This window comes from Scleropages formosus, chromosome 10 (assembly GCF_900964775.1).
Source record: "Scleropages formosus chromosome 10, fSclFor1.1, whole genome shotgun sequence".
NCBI classification, from domain to species: domain Eukaryota; kingdom Metazoa; phylum Chordata; class Actinopteri; order Osteoglossiformes; family Osteoglossidae; genus Scleropages; species Scleropages formosus.
The window spans coordinates 4,744,541-4,768,878 of record NC_041815.1 but is presented as its reverse complement, the minus strand read 5'-3'; the positions used below and the strand labels follow the sequence as shown (position 1 = coordinate 4,768,878).

Sequence of the window (24,338 nt, the reverse complement as noted above, 5' to 3'; positions counted from 1 at the left end):
TAAAAGTACGAATTAGGTTTTTTAATAAATAATAATAATAATGATGATGATGATGATGATGAGTTGCCGAAGTTACATGTAACTACATGGCGGGATCCCGCGTTTCTCGGCTACCAGCTGATTTCCCTCCATTAAATTGAAACGCACGTGCGCGGGCCGCCCTTTTACGAGCGCGCGCCCGCTCGCATTTCCACGCGGCCTGCAGCGTGACCGTGAACGACGCGTGGACCGGGCCTCGCGGAACGGGTAAGTCCACTCATTTTTCACGTGTCTTCCTTAAGTTCGCGCGCAATTTATAGTGGCACTTAATTAGCGTTGCGGGTTTGTTCGTCTGCTTATGAAGTGGACTTGTCGTCGGTTGTAATCTTTGTGTTTTAAAACGTGGGAAGAGACTGAATAAGTTTCGTTACTTTTTGCCGCCGGAGCTCCTGTCCTTTCCCTCACGAGTCGTTTTCTGACGTGAAAAATAACGTAATAGAAAAGCGGTCAATAATTGAAGTGTGCGCTATTGTGTATTGTTGAACCTGTTGGATTTACTCGAGTTCTTGAGCAAAAAAGTGACAATTCTTGAACTTCTTCGGATATGTGTTGCTAACATTAGTTGGGGGCTCTCTTTTTATTTACCGTGTACTCTATCTCGGCTACTTGTGAACTCTGGACTAAAGGCCTAGCCATGAAATTGTGATTTCATAACACATCTGTTACAAGGGTCTGTCTCTGAACTCCTATCCCTTTAAGAAGGGAAGGTCTTTGATTGATGAACTATCTTTGTTGGGCTCCTGATGAGGATAACCTAAAAAATGGAATTGCTCAGCAGTGGATGGCTGTAGGCCAACTCAGTGTCTTGGAATTGGAAGTACGAAGTAGCAGTGGCAAATCTCACACACACGCGCTTGGCTGAAACCGCATGTCCCAAGCGGAGTGGGGGTGAACCAGAGCCTAACCCGGCAGCACAGGTTGCAAGGCTGGAGAGGGAGGGGATGCACCTAGGATGGGATGCCAGTCTGTCACAAGGCACCCCAAGTGGGACTCAAACCCCAAACCTGCCAGAAAGCAGGACCCGGCCAAGCCTACGGCGCTCTAATCTAAATCTCGTATCCTTATTAAAGCTTGCTGAGATGCGTCGGGGTCATGGAATGCAATCCAGCTGTACTTTCTGCTTCTCAAGTGCTTGAATTTGTTGGGCAAATACAGATGCTCACCATCCTCAACTTGGAGATGATTGGGAGGGGGTGGTTCTGGCACAGTGCTCAAAACAGTGAGTGGTCAACTTTGCGCCTGGCAGATCTTTTATAATAAATGTAATATTGTAACTGATATCTGAAACTGAGAAGGAGATGTCTTATAAGGCAGTCTAAGATGAACAATGTAGACTGTCCCCCTTGAGTGATATTTTTAGCCATGAATTTGTAAAATTTTGTTTACCTTTTCAGAAATAAATTCAAGATTGTCTGGACAACACTTATACTACATCAAGACAGATCTGTCTTAGAGACAACCTATTAAAAAGCAGGAAGCCAGTAACCTGTAGGAAAGCTTAACACAAATTTCAAATGCCCATATTTTCCATTCTTAAATAACTTTTTTTTTTTTTTTGTGTGGGGGTTTTTTTTTTTTTTTTTTGATAGGAAAAGTGCCACTCTGACAACATATTCAGCTTCTTCTATATCCAGAGGTAGATATGCAAGTTATCACAATGTCGATACAAAGATGGCAATCTCAGTCCTGATATTTATCATTTTGAAGACAGCATCAGTGCGCCAGACTTTGTGCTGTGCAAGCCAGCTACTGTACATAGGATGGCAAAGGAGCTAAGAGGTGAGTAAAAATGGATATCTGTTCAGTGAACCATTCAGTCTGGAAATTTTAAAAAAAAAAAAAAAAAAAGCCTCCCTGGATCTTTCTGACAGCGGATCTGAAAAAACTGCTTCTCTCTTCTCAAATGAAGGCGACACTGAGTCCTTGGTGTGCAATGTAATGGAACGAAGCAGACCCCAACCTTCCTGCTGCCAAAAGAAGGCTGGAGTGTCTGAACAAGAAAGGTGTTTAAATCTCTTTACATTCACAGCCCCTAAACATCAGACCACAGAAAAGAGATGAAGGGTTTCACATCAGGATAGCATTTGTTTTCTTTTAAAGCAAATTACATGTTATTGTTAGCTGAGGTTTCACATGCTGTTATTGAAGTTTAAGATGTTAAGGCAGGGGAACTGTGTCCCCAAGAAATTGAGTAACTTTGAGCCATATTGAACTGTGATCTGCTAGAACACTGATTTTACAGTGAGGCATTCCTAAATATTTGCGCTGTTGGGAGAGAAATACTATTGACTGTACTGTGTGCATCAACACGCAACTTTCATAGTGCCAGTACCATAAGATGAGTGTAGTATGCCTAAAACATGTCTTACAGCCCTTGTAAGGATTTAGATTGTCTGGATCATTCATTTTATCATGTAAAACCACACTTATTTAAGATTATTTGGAGACGACATGTAATATGTTATGAAAGTTTCAGTTGTAGATACAAACATAAATTGGTCCCCAACTTGGAACATTAATGGTAAACTTTTCCCAAATACAGATTTTTAGCATTTGTTTTTCCTTTATAAAAAAAAAAAAGGAGCATGTCATTGGAAATCAAATGCCGAAGTATCAGCCATTATGTGGATAGATGGTGATTTCAGATAGAAAACACTGCTTTGTTTCTCAAAGGAGTGGAAAAGAGGATAAACGTAACATGAAAATTCTCAATTGTATGTCTTGAACATCTGCCTTTTCTGAGCCTGTCAGCTAAGTGCCACCTCCACGTCATCATCCATCCCATGTAATTCTTCCAGCTCCCAAGTAATGCACTGTATTTGTCTGTAGTGCAAAGTAAATATAATGCAGCTTAAGTTTTATTCTTATGGTTTAATTTTTTTTTTACTACTTTTATATTGGTAGTAGTGAATTCTGTGTGGTGTAAAAGAAGGAATGAAGCAGCCACAGGTGAGCATGAAAACCCTAGTCCTTTTTTATTGGGTTTCATATTTATAGGATGTCCTAAATATTCCTGCCAGAGGACTCTGAGCACCCAGAAGTGTGCACAATGCATCCTGGCTCACCAAAGGGAAGGGCTGTCTTTCCTTTTTTCCTTGCTGTGCACAATATGCTAGAGACAGAGGGAGAGAGATATAGCCTGCTGTGGCACTCTATTCCCATGCAAAAATCTTTGTTGCTGCATCCAGTCCCACAGAGCTGTCTGGGTTGTTGACATTTACATCACATTTGTCCATTTACGTTTATTCAATTAGCAGACACTTTCCGCAGAACTGACGAACGCCTCAGAGTAAAGAGAAATCCATTTCCCAAGATGAAGTTATTGATGCAACTACAATTTTCATAGCAGCCAGTTTGTCCAATACCATTTTTATTGGTTTACATAAGAAATAATCAGGAGTCCCTATTCTGCTCTGTTTCTCATTTGACATACAAACTTTGCAGTCCCAGTTAAGTTTGTAAGTAGGGAACCAACTATAGTTAAAAGTAAAATGGCTCTGTGGCATTAGGTTTCATCCCTGCTTAAGTTCTTATTGGCTGTTAAAAAGATGTAGTCCACTTCAGAGCATCTTCTGTTCTGGATCTTCTGATGTTGCAGCACAGTTAAGGTCATTCGTGAAGACCAATCCTGTAAGCCTGTACTGAAAGGTGGCTCCACCGCCCCAGCAGACAGCAACTTGCAGGCACTCCTGCACAGCCAGAAAGAACAGAAGAGGAGGTGAGATTCTAAAGAACACAAGAAGGACAAGATATGTGGAATTATTTTATTAAATAGGAATGTCAGTTGAGCCCCTTGGTGTGAGATTTCACAGTTTTAACACTCAGAACTAAGATGTCTTGGTGAATAATATGCAAGTCGGCACCCTAAGACAAAGTGAGAACAGTGATAAGTCCAGACTTTAAGAACAATGTTTATGTACTTCAGTAAAATGTAAATTATACATGTGGTTTTGCATTTTTTTTAAACGGCTGACATCAGACTTCAGATAAAGAAGTGTTGCAACTCCCTGCGAGACCTGTTGCCATTTGTAACTGGCCGACTGGATACCGCCACCATCCTGGAACTGACCGTGTCCTACGTAACCTACCTCCAGCAGCGAATGCCGTCAGACATTTTGGAAAAGGTTTTCTGCTGTCTAAACTTATTCCACGTTAGACTAGCGTAACCCCCAGCGTAGCCTATACAGGGACTCCTAATGTTCAGGCCTCAGTTGAGTTGTTGTGGGGAACTGATCAGTAAGTTATCTTGAATTCTCTGCTTTTAACTTTACGATATGGAAGGACTACTCTTAGAGCAAAAATTGTTTCACAGCATGAATGCAGATCTCTAATTCATATGGTAGAAATACATATGTATTTATTTTGCTTAATATATTAAAGGCAAAAAAAAAAGATGCTTACCTTGGCTTGCCAGATCTTATGTGGGTTATGATTTTCTTATTGCAAATCAATAGGTCTTTAATTTCAGGTAGTGAAAGCCCTACAGGACACCAGAACAAGGAGTTGGTTTAAGTCCACCAAAGCTCCTAGAAAACGGTAATGGGTGTCTGTTTTGCCATAACAGATCTCCATAGCCTGTGTTGCATTTTCACATGTAGAAGGCAAGGCCAGTTAAAAATCATGAGAAGACTGTTGGGCCAGGAACGAAGTCCTTAATGTTTTCCTGTTGCTGAGCCATTCTGAGTCTTCACCTAGAGCATCCCCCCCCCCCCCCCCAAGGGAATTTTAACTGACAAAAGTTTAAAAAAAAAAAAAAAAAAAAGTACCAAAACAGGAAAAAATGGCAGGCAGGATTGCAAGGAATTTCATTTGGTGTTCCTCAATTTCTACAAATTCCTTTTAGAGTTTCTGCCTTTTCTTTTTAGATGTTATAGATTTATCTTGATAAAGTCATCTGTAATGTACCTTTATTCACACATGACAAAAGTAGTGAAACACTGTGTGAAATGTATTCCTACTGTTTAAGTTCTGGGTTAATGTTTTACTTCAACAGCAAAATGAATATGCTGAAGGAGAAACCTACAGTTAAACCGGCAACAACCGAGGAGGATTTTGCTAATGGTATTAACCTGCTCGTGTTGTATGTGAAATGTCCTGCTGTGTTTTAATTTACATTTAAGAAAACAAGCTGCCATCCTGTAATTTCTGGAAAATGTGGTTATCTTGTAGAATTCATTGCTGCCAATGTTTTGGGGAGGCACATTCAGCCAAGGAAAGAAAGCACCCTGCTTCCCACTGTACCAGCGTGTCCTTTGCAAGTGGGCCAACCATTTCCCACACCGCTGGATCTGAACACAAGTCCTGCCAAAACTGTAATATTGCAGCAAAATCCTCCTCCATTTGGTCAGTCAGTTGCATCCCGCCAGATGTGTACTCCACCTTTTGCTACTGTGATGAACAGGAAATTTGCTTCATCTATGTTTCCGTACCAGACACCTTTCTGTCCAGTTGGGGAGGCCAGTCACACTATCACCCCAGAGATGAGCCTCAATGTAAACATCTCCCAAGCAGGGATAATTAACTATTGTGGCCCAATTCCAAGACAGCCAGTCATGGTGAACCAGACTGATTTCCAGCAGATGGCTTTTGACCAAGTGCATCCTCTGTCAAGTCCAGTGTTCATGAATGAGGACATTGCTCCATTAGCAGTTTTGAACCAGAACTTTGCAGAAACAGTGGCCTTGAGAGAAATGGTCACCCAGCTGCCATGTTTAGAGGGTGTTGTTGACAGCAGCTCCTTCAAACTTACCAAAACTTGGCCAGATCTTGTAGTGCCACAGCTCCTCTATGAGTCTTCTGACTCTTCCCTGCCGAGTTTCACTTCTTTTCTTGAAACAGGCACTGTGAGCCCCTTGCTACAGATTCATGACAGTGAGCCCATGTGCTCCATGGCTTGGACCACTCCAAACCAGTGGGCTATCAGCGAAGTTTCACATGTGTCTCAAACTGCTTTCCACAGTTCCTTACCATCTGACTTGCCTTACAGTATTCAGGAACAGACTGGTCAGGTTTCATGTGTTGGAATGAGTGAAATCTGCAACAAAAGGTTATGAAATATTCCAGTTTTTACTGTATAGCAGATATGAATGATGTTTTAAAACAGCCTGTATGTGCTCAGTTCTTTTGTTTTTTATTTAGATTTTTCTTTGTTTTATGCATGAATCAATTAATCAGACTGGTAAAATGAACAGAGTTAAAATCAGAACTGCCTGCAAAGTAATACTGGGAAAGCACGGGTTATGTACTGATGTCTTCAGTAGGTTGAGGTTATGTTGATTTCATGGGATGAGCAAGACAAACAAGTTTATTCCAGTCAATAACATACAATAGAAATTTGTACCCATTATGTATACTGATCTGTGGTTGAGAGAGATTAACAAAGTTTGAGGATGCAGTGGTGAATATTTAAAATTCTTACTACTTGTCTTCTCTCAGGCCTTCATGATAAACTAAACAAGGAAGAAGCAAAGACTATTTCCCGTGATCACAGCTTACAGAAAGAACAACTCTTCAGTGAGAGCAAAAGTAATTCCAGCTCGGTTTTCAGTTTCATAATAGTTTAATATTTTCTGGTCTTACATTTAAGTGTTAAGTATGTTAATCTCATTTTGTGTATCACTTCTTTTATACACTTCTTTAAAGACAGTGCTACACATTTATCTCATAATGTATCTATTTTCTAAAAAATGAATAAATTGGATGGAATTTCCTAACAAGTCTGTGTTCAGCTGTTTCTCAGGTTTAGAAAGAAACTTATAGCTGATAAGTTTCAGTACATAAAATGTCAGTCCTCTTTTTATTGCTTTGCTGTGACATCAGTCTTTTGTCTGGGTCTTGGAATGCTTTCACAGAATGTAGCTAAACCATAACCTTAGTTTACTGAAACTAGAAGGTTGCACTTCTGAAACATTTGTAAAACATAACTGAGCAACTGTCTCTTCCTACTGGGTTACATTCTTCTTTGTGTAAAAACTAAGATATAATGGAAATTTTCTTTGTCATTTTCTTTTCTCATTGTTCTTGTGAAATTGTTCACATCACTTTGACCAAAATATACAGCTGAATCATTTCTTGGAATGAAAGTATTTGTGTTCTTTAAAGATCCTTTTTGGCTGTTATAAAACCTGTTCTTCTTGAGGAGTATCTGATATGTTACATCACATTTGGGTGAAGACAGTATTTTGCAGTAGATTTACTGTTCAATTTTTATCCTAAAATGTTTCAAAGTTTGGTCTAAGGAATAGACCAAATTTTGGGAGAAAATAAGACAATAGGGAAGAGGAACAAACTTCCAGTCAGCTACCTATCCCTTCTGTGTATGCTAATACTACACCTTTTGGGGAAAAAATATCTTGCTGTTTTCTTGCAAGCAGTTTCAGAAGTTGTTCAGTTGTTGACTAGATGTCCCCTTTCTGGATTGTGGGTCATCATCTAATAGGACAGTGCATATGGTGATGAGTTGGCCAACACTGCCTCATTGGTAACATTGGTAATGTAGAGTTAGAGGTGCTGTAAAGTAAGGCTGTATTACCAACACTTAAATTATCTGTTGTAGTAATTAAAAGCAAGACCATAGCCAGTGAATAAGGAGTAGATTTTAGCTTATACATATCAAGGAGCTGTGATTAATAGGAAGGGGCCAAATACTTCTGGGCCTTATAAGTGAGCAATAAAACTTCAGCCTGTCCTTAAAAGGTACTGGGAGCTAATGCAGTAAAGTCTGTGGTACACAAATGTATGTACTAGTGATAAACCTGACCACAAAGAAGTAACATTGTCTACAATACTGCTAAATGTATCCTAGGCAGGATTCATGTGAGTATTAAAGGATAGATCTTAGTCAAAAAATAATGCCTACATTCATAATAAATTATAGAGAGGTAGTTTAAACCATTTCTGTAAATAGCTGGGGAATTCTAGTGTGTTAAAATAGCCCTTTTTTTTGTGACTATAAGACCAGTTCATTAAAACAATGTAAATTTTGTGACAGTGATTATGGAAGATAAAAGTAAAACACTAGCCTTTAGACAGCTGATTCTATTGATTTTATACATTAGTAGCAAATGCTTTGAGAGTGGATCCAGACAAATCAATGTAGGACTACAGCCTGTGTAATGGGATACGATTTATTTTATCAAAGGCAACAATGAGGTATAGAGACCTTAGTGAAATAGAAGTACCTGTTTACATACAACCCTAATCCCAAAGCATTTGGGACAGTATGGAAAATGCTAATAAAAATAGTGATTTGTAAATTTGACTTGTAGTCAAACAAAAACAGTAATAAGACAAGGTATGTCATGTTTTACCTAATCAGCTACATTGCTTTTGAAGATGTACATTTATTCTGAAATGGATGTCTGTAACACTTTCCAAAAAAATTGGGACAGGTAGTTATGACTAATGAAAAGTTGAAAGCACAAGGTAATGTGAAACAGGTGGTGTGTGTCTGTCTGTCAGTCAGTCAGTCATAGTGGTAAGATTGCCGCCTTTCACACAGGAGACTGGGGTTCAAATCCCGTCATGGCCTACCTCCAGTAGGGGGTCCTTAGGCAAGACCTCCTTATGTTTGGCTCTGCCTACCTCGATATGAGAGTGAAACAGAGTCATGCCGGCTCAGACGTTGCCCGGATTAACAAGGTCTGCGCCAGATGCGGGGGAACCAGGACATACTGATAAGTGAGCTACTGGAACTAGAACAAGGCATGCATGGACAAGAGATGAGAATAGGGAACTGTTGGAATGCTACTACACAAGATGTGGGGACCTATGGATACTTCAAAACCCATCAAGACTAGTGCCTAAACAACTACTGGCTCAGTGTTCCAACATCTGCAAGAAACAACTGCTATCACAACTAGAGATTGATGAGGTACAACACAAATGCTATGGCAAGGGGGGAGCCAGGACAGGTCAGGGAGGAGATATCATCATCCCCACACTCTGAGATTGGGTACCAAGCCCCCAGAACAATGAGCCCTTGTAAGCTGAATGCAAGAGCAGCTGAGATAAGATCATGGCTAAGGACGACACCTGGAGCCCCTGTGGCCGATTACCAAGACCAAGTGAAGTAACCTACTGAAAGTCTACTAGAAGATGTGAATGCAGCACTATAAACAATCCCTACTGTGACCATCACTGAGACCAACCAGCTGATGTACAACACAGCAACAGTGATCCTTGAGATGCTTGGATACAAGATGAATACCAAGCATAAGAAGCAGTATCCTCCATGGAAAAGAAGGCTAGAGGCCAAGATCAAGGCAGCATGAAGGGAAGTTGGCCAGCTATTGGAACTGCAGAAAGGTGTGATGAAGACCCTGCCTAAGAAGTACAACAAGCTGTCTATACCTGAGGCCTTAGAAACTACCAAGTCTTGTACTCTCAGTGGCAAGGGAATAACACCAAGGTTGGAGATTGAGCAATGCTGGAAAAACATATGGGAGAAGGAGGCATCACATAACAACAAAGCGCAGTGGCTAGTGGATCTAAGACCAGACCACAGCAACCTCCCTGAACAAGATCCAGTAACCATCACAGTGGCAGATATCCAAGAAAGAGTCTCAAGTATGAAGAACTGGACAGCACCAGACCCTGACATGATCCATGCCTTCTGGCTAAAAAAGCTAACTGCACTTCACAAACAACACAACACAAATGAACCAGCTGCTAATGGATGGGACCCACCCTGAATGGTTAACAGAAGGCTGGACAGTCCTGATCCTGAAGGACCCCCAGAAAGGAGCAGTCCCATCCAACTATCGCCCGATAACCTGCCTCTGCACAACATGGAAGCTGCTCTCAGGTATCATAGCGGGTAAGATGAGCAGACATATGGCTCAATACATGAGCGGGGTAGAAACACCAGAGGAGCAAAACACCAGCTACTGGTAGACAGAACAGTCACTCGAGACTGCAAGACCAGACAGACTAACCTGTGCACCGCCTGGATTGACCACAAGAAAGCCTATGACTCGATGCCTCACTCATGGATCCTGGAATGCTTAGAACTATACAAGATCAACAGGACACTAAGAGCCTTCATCAGGAACTCAATGGGACAGTGGAAAACAACCCTAGAGGCCAACTCCAAGCAAATTGCGCAAGTCACCATCAAGTGCGGCATCTACCAAGGAGATGCATTGTCCCCACTGCTGTTTTACATAGGCCTGAACCCCCTCAGCCAGATCATCACCAAGACTGGCTACGGATACCGACTACGGAATGGAGTAAACATCAGTCACCTCCTCTACATGGATGACATCAAGCTGTATGCCAAGAGTGAATGAGACATCAATTCCCTGATCCACACCACCAGGATCCACAGCAATGACATCGGAATGTCGGATGGTAACAAAGAGAGAGAAGGTAGTCAGAACTGAGGGGATTGTACTACCAGAAGGCAACATAGCAGATGTTGAGGACAGCTACAAGTACCTTGGAATCCCGCAGGCGCATGGGAATCATGAAGAGGCCGCCAGGAAAGCAGCAACCGCCAAATACCTGCAGAGAGTAAGGAAGTCCTGAGAAGTCAGCTGAATGGAAAGAACAAGGTCCGGGCTATCAACACCTACGCCCTGCCAGTCATCAGATACCCCACTGGCATAATAAGCTGGCCAAAAAAGGAGATAGAAGCCACTGACATCAAGACAAGGAAGCTCCTGACAATGCATGGAGGGTTTCATCCCAATTCCAGCACCCTGAGGCTGTACACTAAGCGGAAAGAAGGAGGCCGAGGACTAGTGAGCGTCAGAGCCACTATCCAGGATGAAACGACAAAGATCCTTGACTACATCAGGACGATGGCCCCGACTGATGAGATACTTAGTGAATACCTCAGGCAGCAGAAACCCGGGAAGGAGGACGAGGAAAAACAGGAACCATCATGGAAGGAGAAACCCCTGCACGGTATGTACCACCGGCAGATTGAAGAAGTGGCTGATATCAAAAAATTGTACTAGTGGCTGGACAAAGCTGGACTGAAAGACAGCACAGAGGCACTAATCATAGCAGCACAGGAACAAGCTCTAAGTACAAGATCAATAGAGGCCGGGGTCTACCACACCAGGCAGGACCCCAGGTGCAGGCTGTGCAAAGATGCCCCTGAGACAATCCAGCACCCAACAGCAGGGTGTAAGATGCTAGCAGGTAAGGCATACATGGAACGCCATAACCAAGTGGCTGGCATAGTGTACAGGAACATCTGTGCTGAGTATGGGCTGGAAGTCCCAAGATCAAAGTGGGATATACCCCCAAGGGTGGTCGAGAATGACCAAGCTAAGAGATCCTGTGGGACTTCCAGATCCAGACTGACAAACTGGTAATGGCTAACCAACCGGACATAGTAGTAGTGGACAGAGGAAGAAAGCGGTCATGATAGATGTTGCCATCCCAAGCGATGGCAACATCAGAAAGAAAGAACGTGAAAAGCTTGAGAAATACCAAGGACTGAGAGAGGAGCTAGAAAAGATGTGGAAGGTGAAGGCAACAGTGGTCCCCGTGGTAATCGGAACACTTGGGGCTGTGACCTCTAAGCTGGGAGAGTGGCTCCAGCAGATCCCGGGAACAACATCTGAGATCTCTGTCCAGAAGAGCGCGGTCCTAGGAACAGCTAAGATACTGCACAGAACCCTCAAGCTCCCAGGCCTCTGGTAGAGGACCCAAGCTTGAAGGAGTAAGACCGCCTGCAAAAAGGGGGGCGAGTGGGGAATTATTATTTTTATTTATTTTATACAAGAAGTATATAAGAAGCCTCCAAAAAAGCCTCGTTCTTCAAGTCCAAGGATGGGTAGAGGTAGAGGTTTGCCAATTTGCAAACAGATGTCAGTGAATAATCCAGCACTTTGAGAACAATTTACCCCAAAGACAAATCGATAGGATTTGGGGCATTTCATCCTCTACAGTACACTATATAATGAAAAGATTCAAGGAATCCGGTCCAATCTCAGTGCGTAAAGGGCAAGGCCAGAAACCACTTCCAATTGTTAATGATTTCCGATCCCTCAGCCATCACTGTATTAAAAACTGTCATACATCTGTAATGGATATCATAGCATGAGGTTGGGAATACAGAATACTGCGGTAAACAGTTGTTAGTCAACACCATTTGCCACTGCATCCACAGATGCAATTTAAAGCTTTACTACACAAAGCAGAAGCCATACATCAACACTGTCCAGAGCTGCCACCGACTTCTCTGGGCTCGTTCTCATCTGAGATGGATAGCAGCACCGTGGAATCGTGTTTGTGGTCCGACGAGTCAACATTTCAAATAGTCTTTGGAAGAAACAGCCGTCGTGTTTTCCAGGCCAAAAAGGAAAAGGACCATCCAAGCTGTCGTCAGTGTCAGATCCAAAAGTCAGCATCTGTCATGGTATGGGGGTGTGTTAGTGCCCATGGCATGGGTAAATTACACATCTGTGAGGGTACCATTAATGTAGAAAGATATGCACAAATTTTGGGGCAACATATGCTACCATCCAGGCACCGTCTTTTCCAGGGATGTCCCTGTATTTTCCAGCAGGACAACAACAAATCACATTCTGCCTGAATTACAAGTGCATGGCTGCGTAAGCAGAGTGAGGGTACTAGACTGGCCTACTTGCAGTCTTGACCTGTCTCAAATTGAGAATGTGTGGCGCGTTATGAAGCGCAAAATACGGCAGCGAAGGCCCTGTACAATTGTGCAGCTGAAGACCTGCACAATGGATGAATGGGGAAAATTCTCCTTGCTCATTTTAACCAACTGGTGTCTTCAGTGCCCAAACGCTTAAGTGTTATTAAAAGACATGGTGATGTTACACAGTGGTCTCAACTTTTTTGGAATTGGGGTTGTAGGATAACAGTTTAACATAACAGGGAGGTGCGGGGGTGCAGCGGGTTGGGACGAAGCCTGCTCTGAGGTGGGCCTGGGGTTTGAGTCCTGCTTGGGGTGCCTTGTGATGGACTGGTGTCCCGTCCTGGGTGTGTCCCCTCCCCCTCCAGCCTTACGCTCTGTGTTTCTGGGTTCAGCTCCAGCTTGCCGCGACCCCGCTTGGGCCAAGTATCTTCAGAAAATGTGTGTGTGTGTAGTTAATGCAGTTTTAGGGCGAGGCGAAAAAAAAAATCACATTTTACCAGTATGCTCTGACTTTTAAAAAAGATAAAAAATCAAGGTTTGAATGTGAGATTACAGTTAAGGTCATTAGAGTCAGAGATAAAGCCTTCTGATAAGAATATATTAATAATGTTAAGAATAGACATAGTAAATACCATTAGTAGGTCTTTAAGAAATTTATTTGGGATGAGATCCAGCACACAATTATCTACATTCTGTGTAATTGGAACCAAAACATTTTTTATAGAGGCAGGAAACCTGGTGTAGCTCAGGTTGCTGGAGAAAGGGCAGGAGGGAGGGAGGGACTTGTCATACCTGGGGTTAGTAACTGACCCTGTTTCACCCCATTTCCCCAGTAGTGAGGCGGGACACGGAGCCTGGACGGACCCGAGGAATAAGCAACACGTGAACGCACAGCAACGCATCAAGCACAGGATAGCCCAGCACAGCCCTACGCTCAGCCGAGAGGACCCCTTTGCCCCTTTTCCTTGGCCAGAACACATGTAAATAGAAGTTTACCCAGTCCTGCACTGGACGCTTCCCATGTGGTGTGCTACACCTGGCTTGTTGGCATTCGAGAGCTTATGACTATTTTTTTCCCCTATAACTGAAAAATTGACAAGGTTTTATACTGTGAAGCTCAAGCTAAGTCAAATGGAAGAACAACAAAGAGAACCTATTGTTACAGCTTTCTGGGGTAACCATCTGAGAAATGTATTCAGAGGGTTGATTATTATTATAACCCTTTATGTACTTGATGTCTTTGTGTAAGAACACAATGTTAGGTGATTAACTTCACAATTTACAAATTAAATACTGAAGGGTATTCCAATTGAATCGATTTTGGGGGCAGTAAGCAAAAGCGCTAACATTATTTGTTGCCCCAGGATGACAGTTTTCACTCTGAGTAATATTATCATGTGTATATATGAGGTTATTATCATTTTAAAACCCAGTGAACTCAACATTTCAAATACCATTAGAAAATGAGTTAAATATTAAATAACTTTTTTAAAGTAAACTACAGTGTTTGGGAAGCTCAAGTCTTCCCGTTATCCTTTTGTCTGAGAGCACTAGAAATATAAGTTTTGTTGTATTGTCATTAAGGACTTATTGTTTATCCTCATTTATATATAATTCATGTGTCCATCCATTATATTTGTAATGTATATTATAAACTCCAGTGTGCATCTGTAGTCAGTGCACCTTTCTACAGGCTGATAATTATTGCATCAGATGGACATTAAAATCTCCAGCCTCTTCATTTCCTGGGTAAGAGTGCTATGGATGATGGTGAATTACACCATTAGCTCCTTCTTCCATTATTTGACAGGCTGACTCAGGTGATTTTCTGGAAAAATTGTTTGCTTTCCCCTATGTTTTAAGGGCCAGACTCAGACTGATTGATATTTGGGAAAAGCAGCACATGTTCCATGTTACCTATGATATGTTCACATCATCCATAGGGCACTACAAGCTCCTTGGTATTAGGGAGAGATGCGGTCTATTTTAATAATGTATTTCTTCATTGTGCAGATATTTTCGAAGAAAATATTGAACCTTTGCAGTGCATTGCAGTATGAAAACAGTACAATACTGTTTTTTTGCATCCTACTAGTGTCCAACAATGTGCTACCATAATGTACCTACAGCACACGCAATAAATATTGTGAAATAATGTAACAGTGTTTTTAATTAGTTGATATTGAATATTTTCCTCTGCTATTATTATTACTTTAGCTGACACTTTTCTCCACACAGAGCTATTTAAAGACAAGCCAAGCACTGTGATGTACCATTTTTACCACAGCAGTGTGTCATTTTCTCTGCGCTAACTAAAGCTGAGTAACGTTTCAAGGGTTTTTCAGTAGGAAACTCTGAACGAACTCGGCTCCTTTTGGAGTTGACGTTTTCAATTATATTTTTGGTGGTGAATTATTACAACTGCTAGCGACTCGCCCGGGAAAATTTCCGACTCCACTACTAGAACGACGGTGACGTTAACGGCCACGCAGTACGTCGCTATATTATTGTTGCGCAGCGCGAAGCCCCGCGCATCTCAACACAAGCAGCTAATTCCCCTCTTTCACACACTGGGCCCTGACTCACGCGCCCCGTTTTCCGAGCCGTGCCACGCAACGCGCAGCACTTCCACACGAGCCATGCCGATGCAGTACGTGTGTAGCCGTGCCGCAGCGTCGGAGACGGAAGTGGACGCGTTCCAATTGTTTTGAACACACCCGTTTATTTCAGATAACTCACGCTCGCTTATTTAAATGCGCAGTGCAGAAACTGTAGTATACGACGGGGTATGCTGTGCAACGTATTGTCAGGAGTTCTTGTTGGGGGGTGGACCTATAAGTTCTAGTGTTGCAAGTGCCTGGAAGAGCGCGAGCTCAAAAGCTCAGCCCCTCATTGGAGGCGGTGACAAGGCCGCATTTTAATGAGCCAGCGGGCCAATGGGAATCGCCACTACAGCGTAGTGGAGCGAGAGAGCAGCCGCAGCCCGGCCCAGCCAAGCGCAGCGCAGCCCCAGACGCCCCCCGGCCCGCTGTCTCCTGTCTCCGGCGCACAGGGAGGAGACGCACAAAGAGAGGCCTGGGTGCCTGCGGAAAGCAGAAGACACACCAGTGAAGAGGCTCCTCTGGATCACACCGCAACACACGCCTCCTGCAGGTACAAGACGACGATCGGGACTCAGGTGTTCGCATGTGTGTTTGCGCATAAGTGCGTGCGTGTCTGTAGATGATGGGTCCGTTCCCATTGTTTTGTGCTGCTTCCGAAATCGCATGGAGAACACACCCCCAACATCCATCCCAGCTCAACGCGAATCACTTATGTCATTATCCGCGTTTGTCAAACGATGACATGCCGCAGAAATGCCTCTTAAATGCGCGTTTTCCGCGAACACACCGCTGTGCATCCGTGGGACGCGACTGATAATTAATCGTAATTCGTGGGGGAAAATATGACTTGTTGTGCTCATCATGTGCTCGATTATTCGATTTAGATGACCTGCCGCATGTTTGAAAATGTGCTGTGACCTCCGCCAGCGTCTCGAAGGCAGTGATTTCACAAAATCACTAATTTAAAAAAAAAAAATCTGCAGGAAAGTTTTTTATAACACACCTCCTTATGCAGAGCAGCTGCAGGGTTGCACCAAATACACTAATTAATATTAATATTTGTTTATCTAACGTACTTACAATGATGCACCTATTTATCTCGCAGGGAGGGTATTCTTGTTGTATTAACTAAGGGTAAGTACCTTCCTCAGTGGTACTACTGAAAGAGTGGGATTATTTGAACCAGGAGCCTTTAGGGTGCAAGGTGACAGCACTGACTGCTATGATACCTGCTGCTTTTAACGATCATAGTCCATGGGTTCCATGTGATAAATGAGACCTATTTCACTCTTGATTATGAAATTCCCTTCACGGTATCCCAGTAAATTAGCTGATGATGCTGTCCCTGTGTTCATGTTCTCATTTTTGGTGTCAGTGTCATCGTTGAGGTGAGAGATGGAGCTGGAGCATTTTGATGAGAGGGACAAAGCGCAGAGGTACAACCGAGGGGGTTCACGGGCCAATGGGCTGCCCAGTCCCACGCACAGCGCCCATTGCAGTCTCTACCGGACACGCACCCTACAAGCGCTCAGCTCCGAGAAGAAGGCCAAAAAAGTCCGCTTCTACCGCAATGGAGACCGCTACTTCAAAGGAATAGTATACGCCATCTCATCGGAACGCTTCCGGTCGTTTGAGGCTCTTCTGGCTGACCTCACCCGCGCCCTGTCTGATAACGTCAATTTGCCACAGGGGGTCCGCACCATCTATTCGATTGATGGCACCAAGATCACCAGCATGGATCAGCTGGTAGAAGGTGAGGCTGGCCTCCATTATCGCCAAAGGTTTCAGATATCCATAACTAACCTGAAAAATTTTGTTATCCTTTTTATTTCTCAAAACTCTTAGTTAACTGAGTATACACACCCTGTTTAGTTACTGTATACAATCTGACACTTTTTTTAAAGAATTTAAAGGCATAACGAAAATTAATAGAGAGTGACTAAACAGGAGCACATAGTCTCAGGTGGGTTCCGAAAAAGTTGTTCAGATACAGACACTTGGCACTGCCAAGGTACTTTGTGAAGAGCTCTTCAGGTTTTCAAGAGGTGCCAAAAAGTTAGAAGACTGGAAGTAGTTTTGATGTTTGATGTTAAGAGGAAGCTCTTTCCGTAGCTTGGCAGAAAGGAGTCAGACAGTGATCAGTCCAGTGTGTTTAAGGGGGGGAGGTGCAGAGTATAGGTTGCTAAATGTGGAACAAGATTATGTGATGGATGGGGAGCAGAGATGAGAGAGAGTAGAAGTCATGAGCAGAGGTGTGCAGGGGTCTGCGGGTCAGAATGAGAGTCTTGACCTGGATCTTAGTACCAGTTGGAAGGCAGTGAATAGAGGAAAGTACAGGAAAAGAATGACTGTAATAAAGAACAGAATAGACCCAGATGATCAGCATTCTGGAGGAGCAGGAGAGAGCAGATAGCAGATGCAGGGAGCCCTGCCAAATAGAAAGTTGAAATAGTGAAATCAAGAGGAAAAAGAGCCTGAACAAGGAATTGAGTGGCATTGCCGATGAGGAAGCTGTGGATATTGTGGAGGAAGAATTGACAGGACTTGGTCAGCAAAGAGCTATGAATGTCATCTATGGATACACTGATGTTCTTGATTGGTAGGTGAAGGTCAACAGAAGACAAGGAGAACGAGTCATCTACAGTCACATTGAGGTTTTTGAAGATAGGTGAAGGGGTGATGTTGTCAAGAGGTGTAGAACATTAAAGAATCAGAATCAGAAGCAAAAGGTAGACAAGGGATATCAGACGTTGAAAGGCTGTGTTGTAGATTGTACTCATCCATGAGGAGGTGGCTGGAGTCAGCTCATGATTTGATCTGGAACCTGGGGACTGAAAGGAAATGACAGAAAGATCTGGGCATCGTCAACACAGAGATAAGACAAGCCGCAGCAGGATATGATATAGGATAGATGTGATATAGATAAGTAACAAATGTAAAGACAAAATATAAAACGTTCTAGCCCCAGTCCTTAAAGCATACCTATACAGAATATCTAAGAGGAACGGTATATGAGCATGGATGTTGGAACAGCAATACAAATCTAATAATGGATTAAAATATTACTAGACTTATCTAAGATACCTATTTTTTTGCATAGGTTACTCTATGAACAGATTTATATTTTGATGCAATCAATTGCTTTCATTTGGATTGAGGATCACTTTCCTAGTGGTCCTTCTCCTCACTTCAATTTAACCCCTCATCTTAAAGTTTGTGAGGACAGTATATGGATATGCTCTATGCCATCTACCATCAGTCAAATCTGGTAAGAACTCTATGTTACCTGGAAAGGATAAGAGTACTTTATCTTCCACCCACATAGTTCCACCATCTCACAATCCAGTGATTCATTGTACTTTTCCATTTCACGCTCTCCTTCATCTGCGTAGATGTCCCACACAAAGGAAGGTGGAGGCGAGCTTTATTTAGGACACCATTGTGTGCCAAAGCAGGGCTGTGCTGAACTGAAGCTTCGGTGCCTTTGTGCACAGTCTACTCTTATGATCAGAGGAGCTATGTGCTGTGGAGACTGTGAAAGTGGCCCAGATGTCAGACCACTCTGCTGGCGTATGACTCCTCCATCTCCCGCATGCATGCATGGGTTTCTTCAGTAGGGTGTTAAACCACCGACACAGTATGTTGAAGGATATGAATCTAAGAGGTTAACAGTGGTACCAGCTTCCAGCAGTAGCTTGTTGCAAGTGTTGCTTCCATTAACTATTCCATTTGGTCACCAAAACCCTACTCAGGGGTACAACAGCAGGGTTCCTTTTAGGATTTTTTTGCTTGCAGTCTTTGGTTTACAAGTGCATTTATTTAACCATGGGCACTGTTACAGTAGTTTACCCCATACTGTTTGTTTTTTGCTTTTATTTTTGTGCTCTTTAAACTGTTAAGTGCAGGCTTCTCTCGTACAGCAAATGCTCATATCGTGAGAATTCATACTTACGAAGTCATATAATTGTAACCATCTCTCGGAAATCTTCTTAATAATGGGCCTTCAAGCAAAAAAGTTCTAAACAGATCTATGATGGATGAAAATGCAAAGGAAAGCCTTACCTATCAGTTTAAATCTTGAAATGATTAAACATATTGAATTTTCTTGAAAGGTGACGTTACGGAGGACTTTTTTTTTTACATTTGTGTTTTAATTTACTATTTTATCTGCTCTTAAGTTTTACTTTACAAATAGCACAACAGAAAGGAGTTACAGGTGATTACACTAACACGTATTACAAGAATTGCATCAGTAGACAGTGTTATAACAACCTTTATTTTATAGCACATTTAAAAGCAGCTCCTTATAATGCTTTGCAACAATGAAAGAATATCTAAAGATTACAAGTGTAAATTGCACATAGTGTGTGACTGGCGTTCCTGTCCAGGGTGCACCACCAATTGTCTTGCACCCAACGAATCTGGGAAGTACCACAATCAAGCGTGAGACGAGTGACATATGGATAACAGCTGTAAACAACAAATTTACAATAAATATCACCGTTTAAAAAATTACAAGAAGAAAAGAACAACGGAATCCATCCATTATTAGAAACTGCTTTTGCAGGTTCACAGTGGTCTGGCGCCTATTCTGAAAGCATAGGGTATGAGGCAACGTACGCCGTGGACAGACGTGAGGTCCATCACTGGGCAATCTCATACGTACACTCACTCACACCTACACACACTACATGCAATTTACAGCCACCAGTTCGTGTAAAATACATGTCTTTGCGCTGTAGGTGGAAACCCATGCCAACAGGAAGGAAACATCCAAACTGTGCGTAGACTGAGCTGCGTTGAAACTCGCATCCAAACTTACAGTACTGGAACTGTAGGGAACCTGCTGCACCTCTGTGCTATCCAAAAACGATAGAGTAAACTAACAAAATAGAGATAATCATGGTAAGATAAATGAAAAGGAGAGCGGATAGAAAAATGGTGCACGCAGATGTGTTATGTGGGTCTTAAGTCGAGATTTAAAGGTGTTGTGATTTTCTGGACTTGGTTTTGAATCCGGTTTTACTTGTGTGTAAAGGATAAGGCAGGAATTTTGCAAGTTTGGTTAAAAAAACAAAGATTGACCCAGGAGCACATTATTTTCCCATTTAAATTAATGGTAGCTTAAGGATCATTTTTCGAGAATTCAGCCTGCGAACAGATTTTCCGGAATATTTTCCGGTCGGAGATAATGAAGTAAAATTGGGTGGAGGCACCTGTAAAGATGAGGGAAGCAGAGTTATGACACAGAAGACACAGGGCTATATATTTATGAACGCTTTGGTCAGATGTGGGCCTTTCTACAACTGGACCCTGAAACCTCTTGGAAAAAAATTAAATTCCACGTTTTCTATTACCTGCTGTTCATCTGTTATGTTAAAAGCATGGACTGCAGCACCGAGGCCGGATCCTTAGAGGGCAAACATCAGAGCAGGGGTAAATGTGGTACTGTCATTTTGGGGTCATACCTGAGTATCCAGAGTATCAATTATCCTTTTATCTCACCAAAATGCAGGTGAGAGCTATGTTTGTGGGTCTATAGAGCCCTACAAGAAGCTGGACTACACAAAGAATGTCAACCCAAACTGGTCAGTCAACGTGAAGACCTCCACGTCCAGCCGAACCCCGACTTCTCTGGCCAGCGCCAAGACCGGATCCTCGGAGACCCGGGAGAGCAAGGACTTCATCAGGCCCAAGCTGGTAACGATCATCCGCAGCGGGGTCAAACCACGCAAGGCTGTGCGTATCCTGCTCAACAAGAAGACTGCCCACTCCTTCGAACAGGTGCTCAGTGATATCACCGATGCCATCAAGCTGGATTCTGGCGTCGTCAAGAGGCTCTACACCGTGGATGGCAAACAGGTAAAGTTACGGCTGCGTTATGATTCTTAAAACGGTTCCTTTTCGTTTTCTTTATATTTTCAGTAAGAAACTGAATAAAAAAAAAAAAAAAAACTTGTGAAATTTCAAAGGAGTTATTTTGGTTTCTACAGAAGATTTTATTTGATTAATATGGAGTACTTGCCCTCTAGAGTAGATTTTAGTCATATTATCTGCTAAGATTAGATTTTCAGATGACTCGGAGTAAAGATTAAGTTTTTAACCTTTTCTCTCCTCTTGGAAGAAGATTATGTCCTGCACTCCTTTGTACGGGATAAATACACTAGTGAAAATACGGTAGCGTGCTGACTACAAATCCTGTTTCACTAACCCCCTGAAATAAGCGGGAGGACTGGCAGTCCGCACTCTTCAGCCAATATTTCAGAATGCAAATGTATTATTTAGCAGCAGTGTAACATTGCATTGCTCTTTTGTAGTGACTTGCAGAGATTGCTTTATGTGTGCATGACTGGCTGCTTTCACCATCCGTTTGTTTCTTAAGATTCTTCTTCTAGTATTTCAGGTGTCTCCGTTTTGAAATGTGGCAGTTTTCAACTGGCCGACAATGCATTGCCAAAGTGGTCCAGAGCCTATACTGCAGGCATAGCGCGTGAAGCGGGGTACACCTTGGACGGAACCTCTGCCCGTTACATTCGGTACCGTAAAAATATAGACTGTCTCACAGCACCTGGGTGGTGCGAGAGGACGTCGGTTCGATCTCCTCCTCAGTGTGTGTGGAGTTCGCATGTTCTCCCCATGTCTGTGTGGGTTTCCTCCGGGTGCTCTGGTTTCCTCCCACAGTCCAAAGACATGCTGTTCAGGTGTGTGAGTGACAGTGTGTGTGTGTTCCGCTGATGTATGGATGAGTGACCCATTGTAATTAGTGTATCTAGCAGTGTAAGTCACCTTGGTGAATAAGGTGTGTGGGCTAGTAACACTGCATAGAGTTCTTTGGAGAAAGCAGTCAATACAGTCGATAAATGTAAATGTAGACTGAATTACACTCTTAGAAAGCGTCACTAAAATAAATAAAAAGGCAAGCTAAGAAATTAAGCAGCTAATTGCATTTACATTTATTCATTTAGCAGACATTTTTCTCTAAAGCAACAAACATCTCATAGAAAATACAATGTGTGCTTTACATTAGGAGAAAGAGACATGGTTGCAGATGTGTGATTCTCAAGTACAGTTAGTTTCCTTCCTTCACCATATGCACCGACGTTCATGACACAAGTAGCTGCATGAAACTACCAGAATAATGCCTAATAATAAAATAATTCCTAATCATCTTCCTAGTTTTTTTTTTTTTCTTTTTTTTTTGTTGAGATACATGTAAACATTTATGTTACATTGCAGGAGTGGCTCTGTAAAGGATTGATCCGAGCTCGATCATGACTATTTATACCTTACATAATTAAACTTAAATGTAACATAAAACTAATTTCTTTGATTGTACTGTAAATTGCACTTTCCTTTTTTTTTTTTTTTTTTGTTGGTGCTTTTTAAAATGGAGCAGGTACCAGAAAGGGTCTCTTTGTGAGTTTTGTGTTCCTTCCGTGGTTTGTATGGATGATTAATCTGCCTCCGACCCTCATGTGCTTGCGAGAAAAGGCCACAGTCAGACTGTACAGTTTGTATTCTGCCTGCATCTCCCACAGAGTGCTGATTGGGTTCGTTAACTGTGCGTTGCTGTCGATGCAGAAATGGTCAACGAACTTTGGCAAGAGAACAACCAGTTACATGCTGCGGGCGATCAGCACAGAGTGGCTGCTGCACTAGGAGCCTTGTACAGCTGCCTGGGCTTCGCTTCTGCCGTCGCTAAACATCAACCACGGTAATTGTACGGTACCTAAGTTGGCGCTTATCACACACATCATCTGAACCGCTTGTCCCATATGGGGTCGCGGGGAGCCGGAGCCTAACCCAGCAACACAGGGAGTAAGGCTGGAGGGGACATACCCAGGACAGGATGCCAGTCCATCGCAAGGCACCCCAAGCGGGACTCGAACCCCAGACCCTCTGGAGAGTAAGGACCCGGTCCAACCCACTGCACCACTGCGCCACTGCTCCCCCCGGTGCTTATCAACCAGTGAAAATCCAAATGTGAAGCAGTCCTGGACCTTTTGCAGATCCAACGCTGTCAAAAAATGTTCTTTCTTGGCCTCATCAGCACTGCATCCGTTCGTTTCACATGAGAACGGAGGCAGTTTGTTTTTGGCAGGCTCACCGTTATCCAACCAGAGCCGTAAGGGGTCGAAACCTGTGGCCGCCACCACATTTCCCTTCGAACCTCAGAGCAGACACAACACATGAAGTAAGAGTTGCCCCACTTACTTATGCAGATCTGGGACATCCTGGTAAGGCTGATACCGCTTGACCCAGAAAGGCAGTCTGGGTTGGAAAACTACACCTGCACTGCGGTACTGAAGGTGCTGCTGCACCAGCCATTGCAATGCACAATGCAGATCACGGGTGTACAGCCTGGTATACAAATTCGGCAGCACGGTGGCACAGCGAGTAGCGTTGCTGTCTCACAGCGCCTGGGTGGTGCGGGAAAACATGGGTTCGATCTCTGCTCAGTCTATGTGGAGTTCACATGTTCTCCCCATGTCTGTGTGGGTTTCCTCCGGGTGCTCTGGTTTCCTCCCACAGTCCAAAGACATGCTGTTCAGGTTCCCCTATAGTGTGTGAGTGGCAGAGAGAGTGTGTTCCACTGATGTATGGATGAGTGACCCACTGTAAGCAGTGTATCTAGCAGTGTAAGTCACTGCGGTGAATAAGGTGTGGGGGCTGGTAACATTACATAGAGTTCATTGGAAGTAGCTTTGGAGAAAAGCATCTGCTAAGTAAATAAATGTAAATGTAAGTCGCCAGCAGCTTACCTGATAGTCTTGATCCAGCAAAGCCTGTAAACATTGAATAAATGTCATATGATAGATTAAAAAAAATAAATATCTATCAGAATATTTTGTGGACCATCTGTAGAAGGTTGACAGCTCTTTAATGACTTCACACTGAAAGGAAATGTAGCCATAGCTCATCTGTAAGCGCAGAAGTCAGCATCTCTTTCGTCCCTATCGTCTTCTAGAGCATCTGCTGTGAGGTGCAGGCAGCGGTTTCCTTGACATGCCGCTTGACACCTTCTCTGGAACACGCTCATGAAACACAGAAGTAGGTTTCTGGAACTCATACAAAGG

The 24,338-nt window shown here is 43.0% G+C and overlaps 2 protein-coding genes across 8 annotated transcripts in view; both read left to right on the top strand.

Moving 5' to 3' along the window:
• The first annotated feature begins 220 nt into the window (after positions 1-220).
• Positions 221-6,568, top strand: LOC108941522 (uncharacterized). Of its 3 annotated transcripts, XM_018764278.1 has the most exons (8): positions 221-246; positions 1,629-1,675; positions 1,747-1,818; positions 3,638-3,757; positions 4,019-4,163; positions 4,508-4,575; positions 5,033-5,100; positions 5,209-6,568. In XM_018764278.1, the coding sequence occupies exons 5-8, from the start codon at positions 4,140-4,142 to the stop codon at positions 6,090-6,092; spliced, it is 1,044 nt and encodes a 347-aa protein (XP_018619794.1). In that variant the 5' UTR covers positions 221-246; positions 1,629-1,675; positions 1,747-1,818; positions 3,638-3,757; positions 4,019-4,139; the 3' UTR covers positions 6,093-6,568. The 3 variants fall into 3 exon arrangements, with proteins under 3 accessions (XP_018619794.1, XP_018619785.1, XP_018619778.1); XM_018764269.1 differs by having other exon boundaries at positions 224-246; positions 1,629-1,818; positions 3,643-3,757; XM_018764262.1 differs by lacking the exons at positions 221-246; positions 1,629-1,675; positions 1,747-1,818 and adding an exon at positions 1,914-2,042.
• An 8,830-nt stretch (positions 6,569-15,398) lies between these two features.
• dclk1b (doublecortin-like kinase 1b) overlaps positions 15,399-24,338 on the top strand; it is a 54,610-nt gene continuing 45,670 nt past the window's right edge. For 4 of the 5 annotated variants that reach the window (XM_018764949.2, XM_018764941.2, XM_018764968.2 and 1 more), the window contains exons 1-3: positions 15,399-15,811; positions 16,637-17,014; positions 20,777-21,123. In XM_018764949.2, coding sequence (XP_018620465.1) covers positions 16,657-17,014; positions 20,777-21,123 — 705 coding nt within the window. In that variant the 5' untranslated portion in view covers positions 15,399-15,811; positions 16,637-16,656. Of the gene's footprint in view, positions 15,812-16,636; positions 17,015-20,776; positions 21,124-22,946; positions 22,976-24,338 lie in introns of those variants that run through there. The other variant, XM_018764978.2, reaches the window with a different exon arrangement.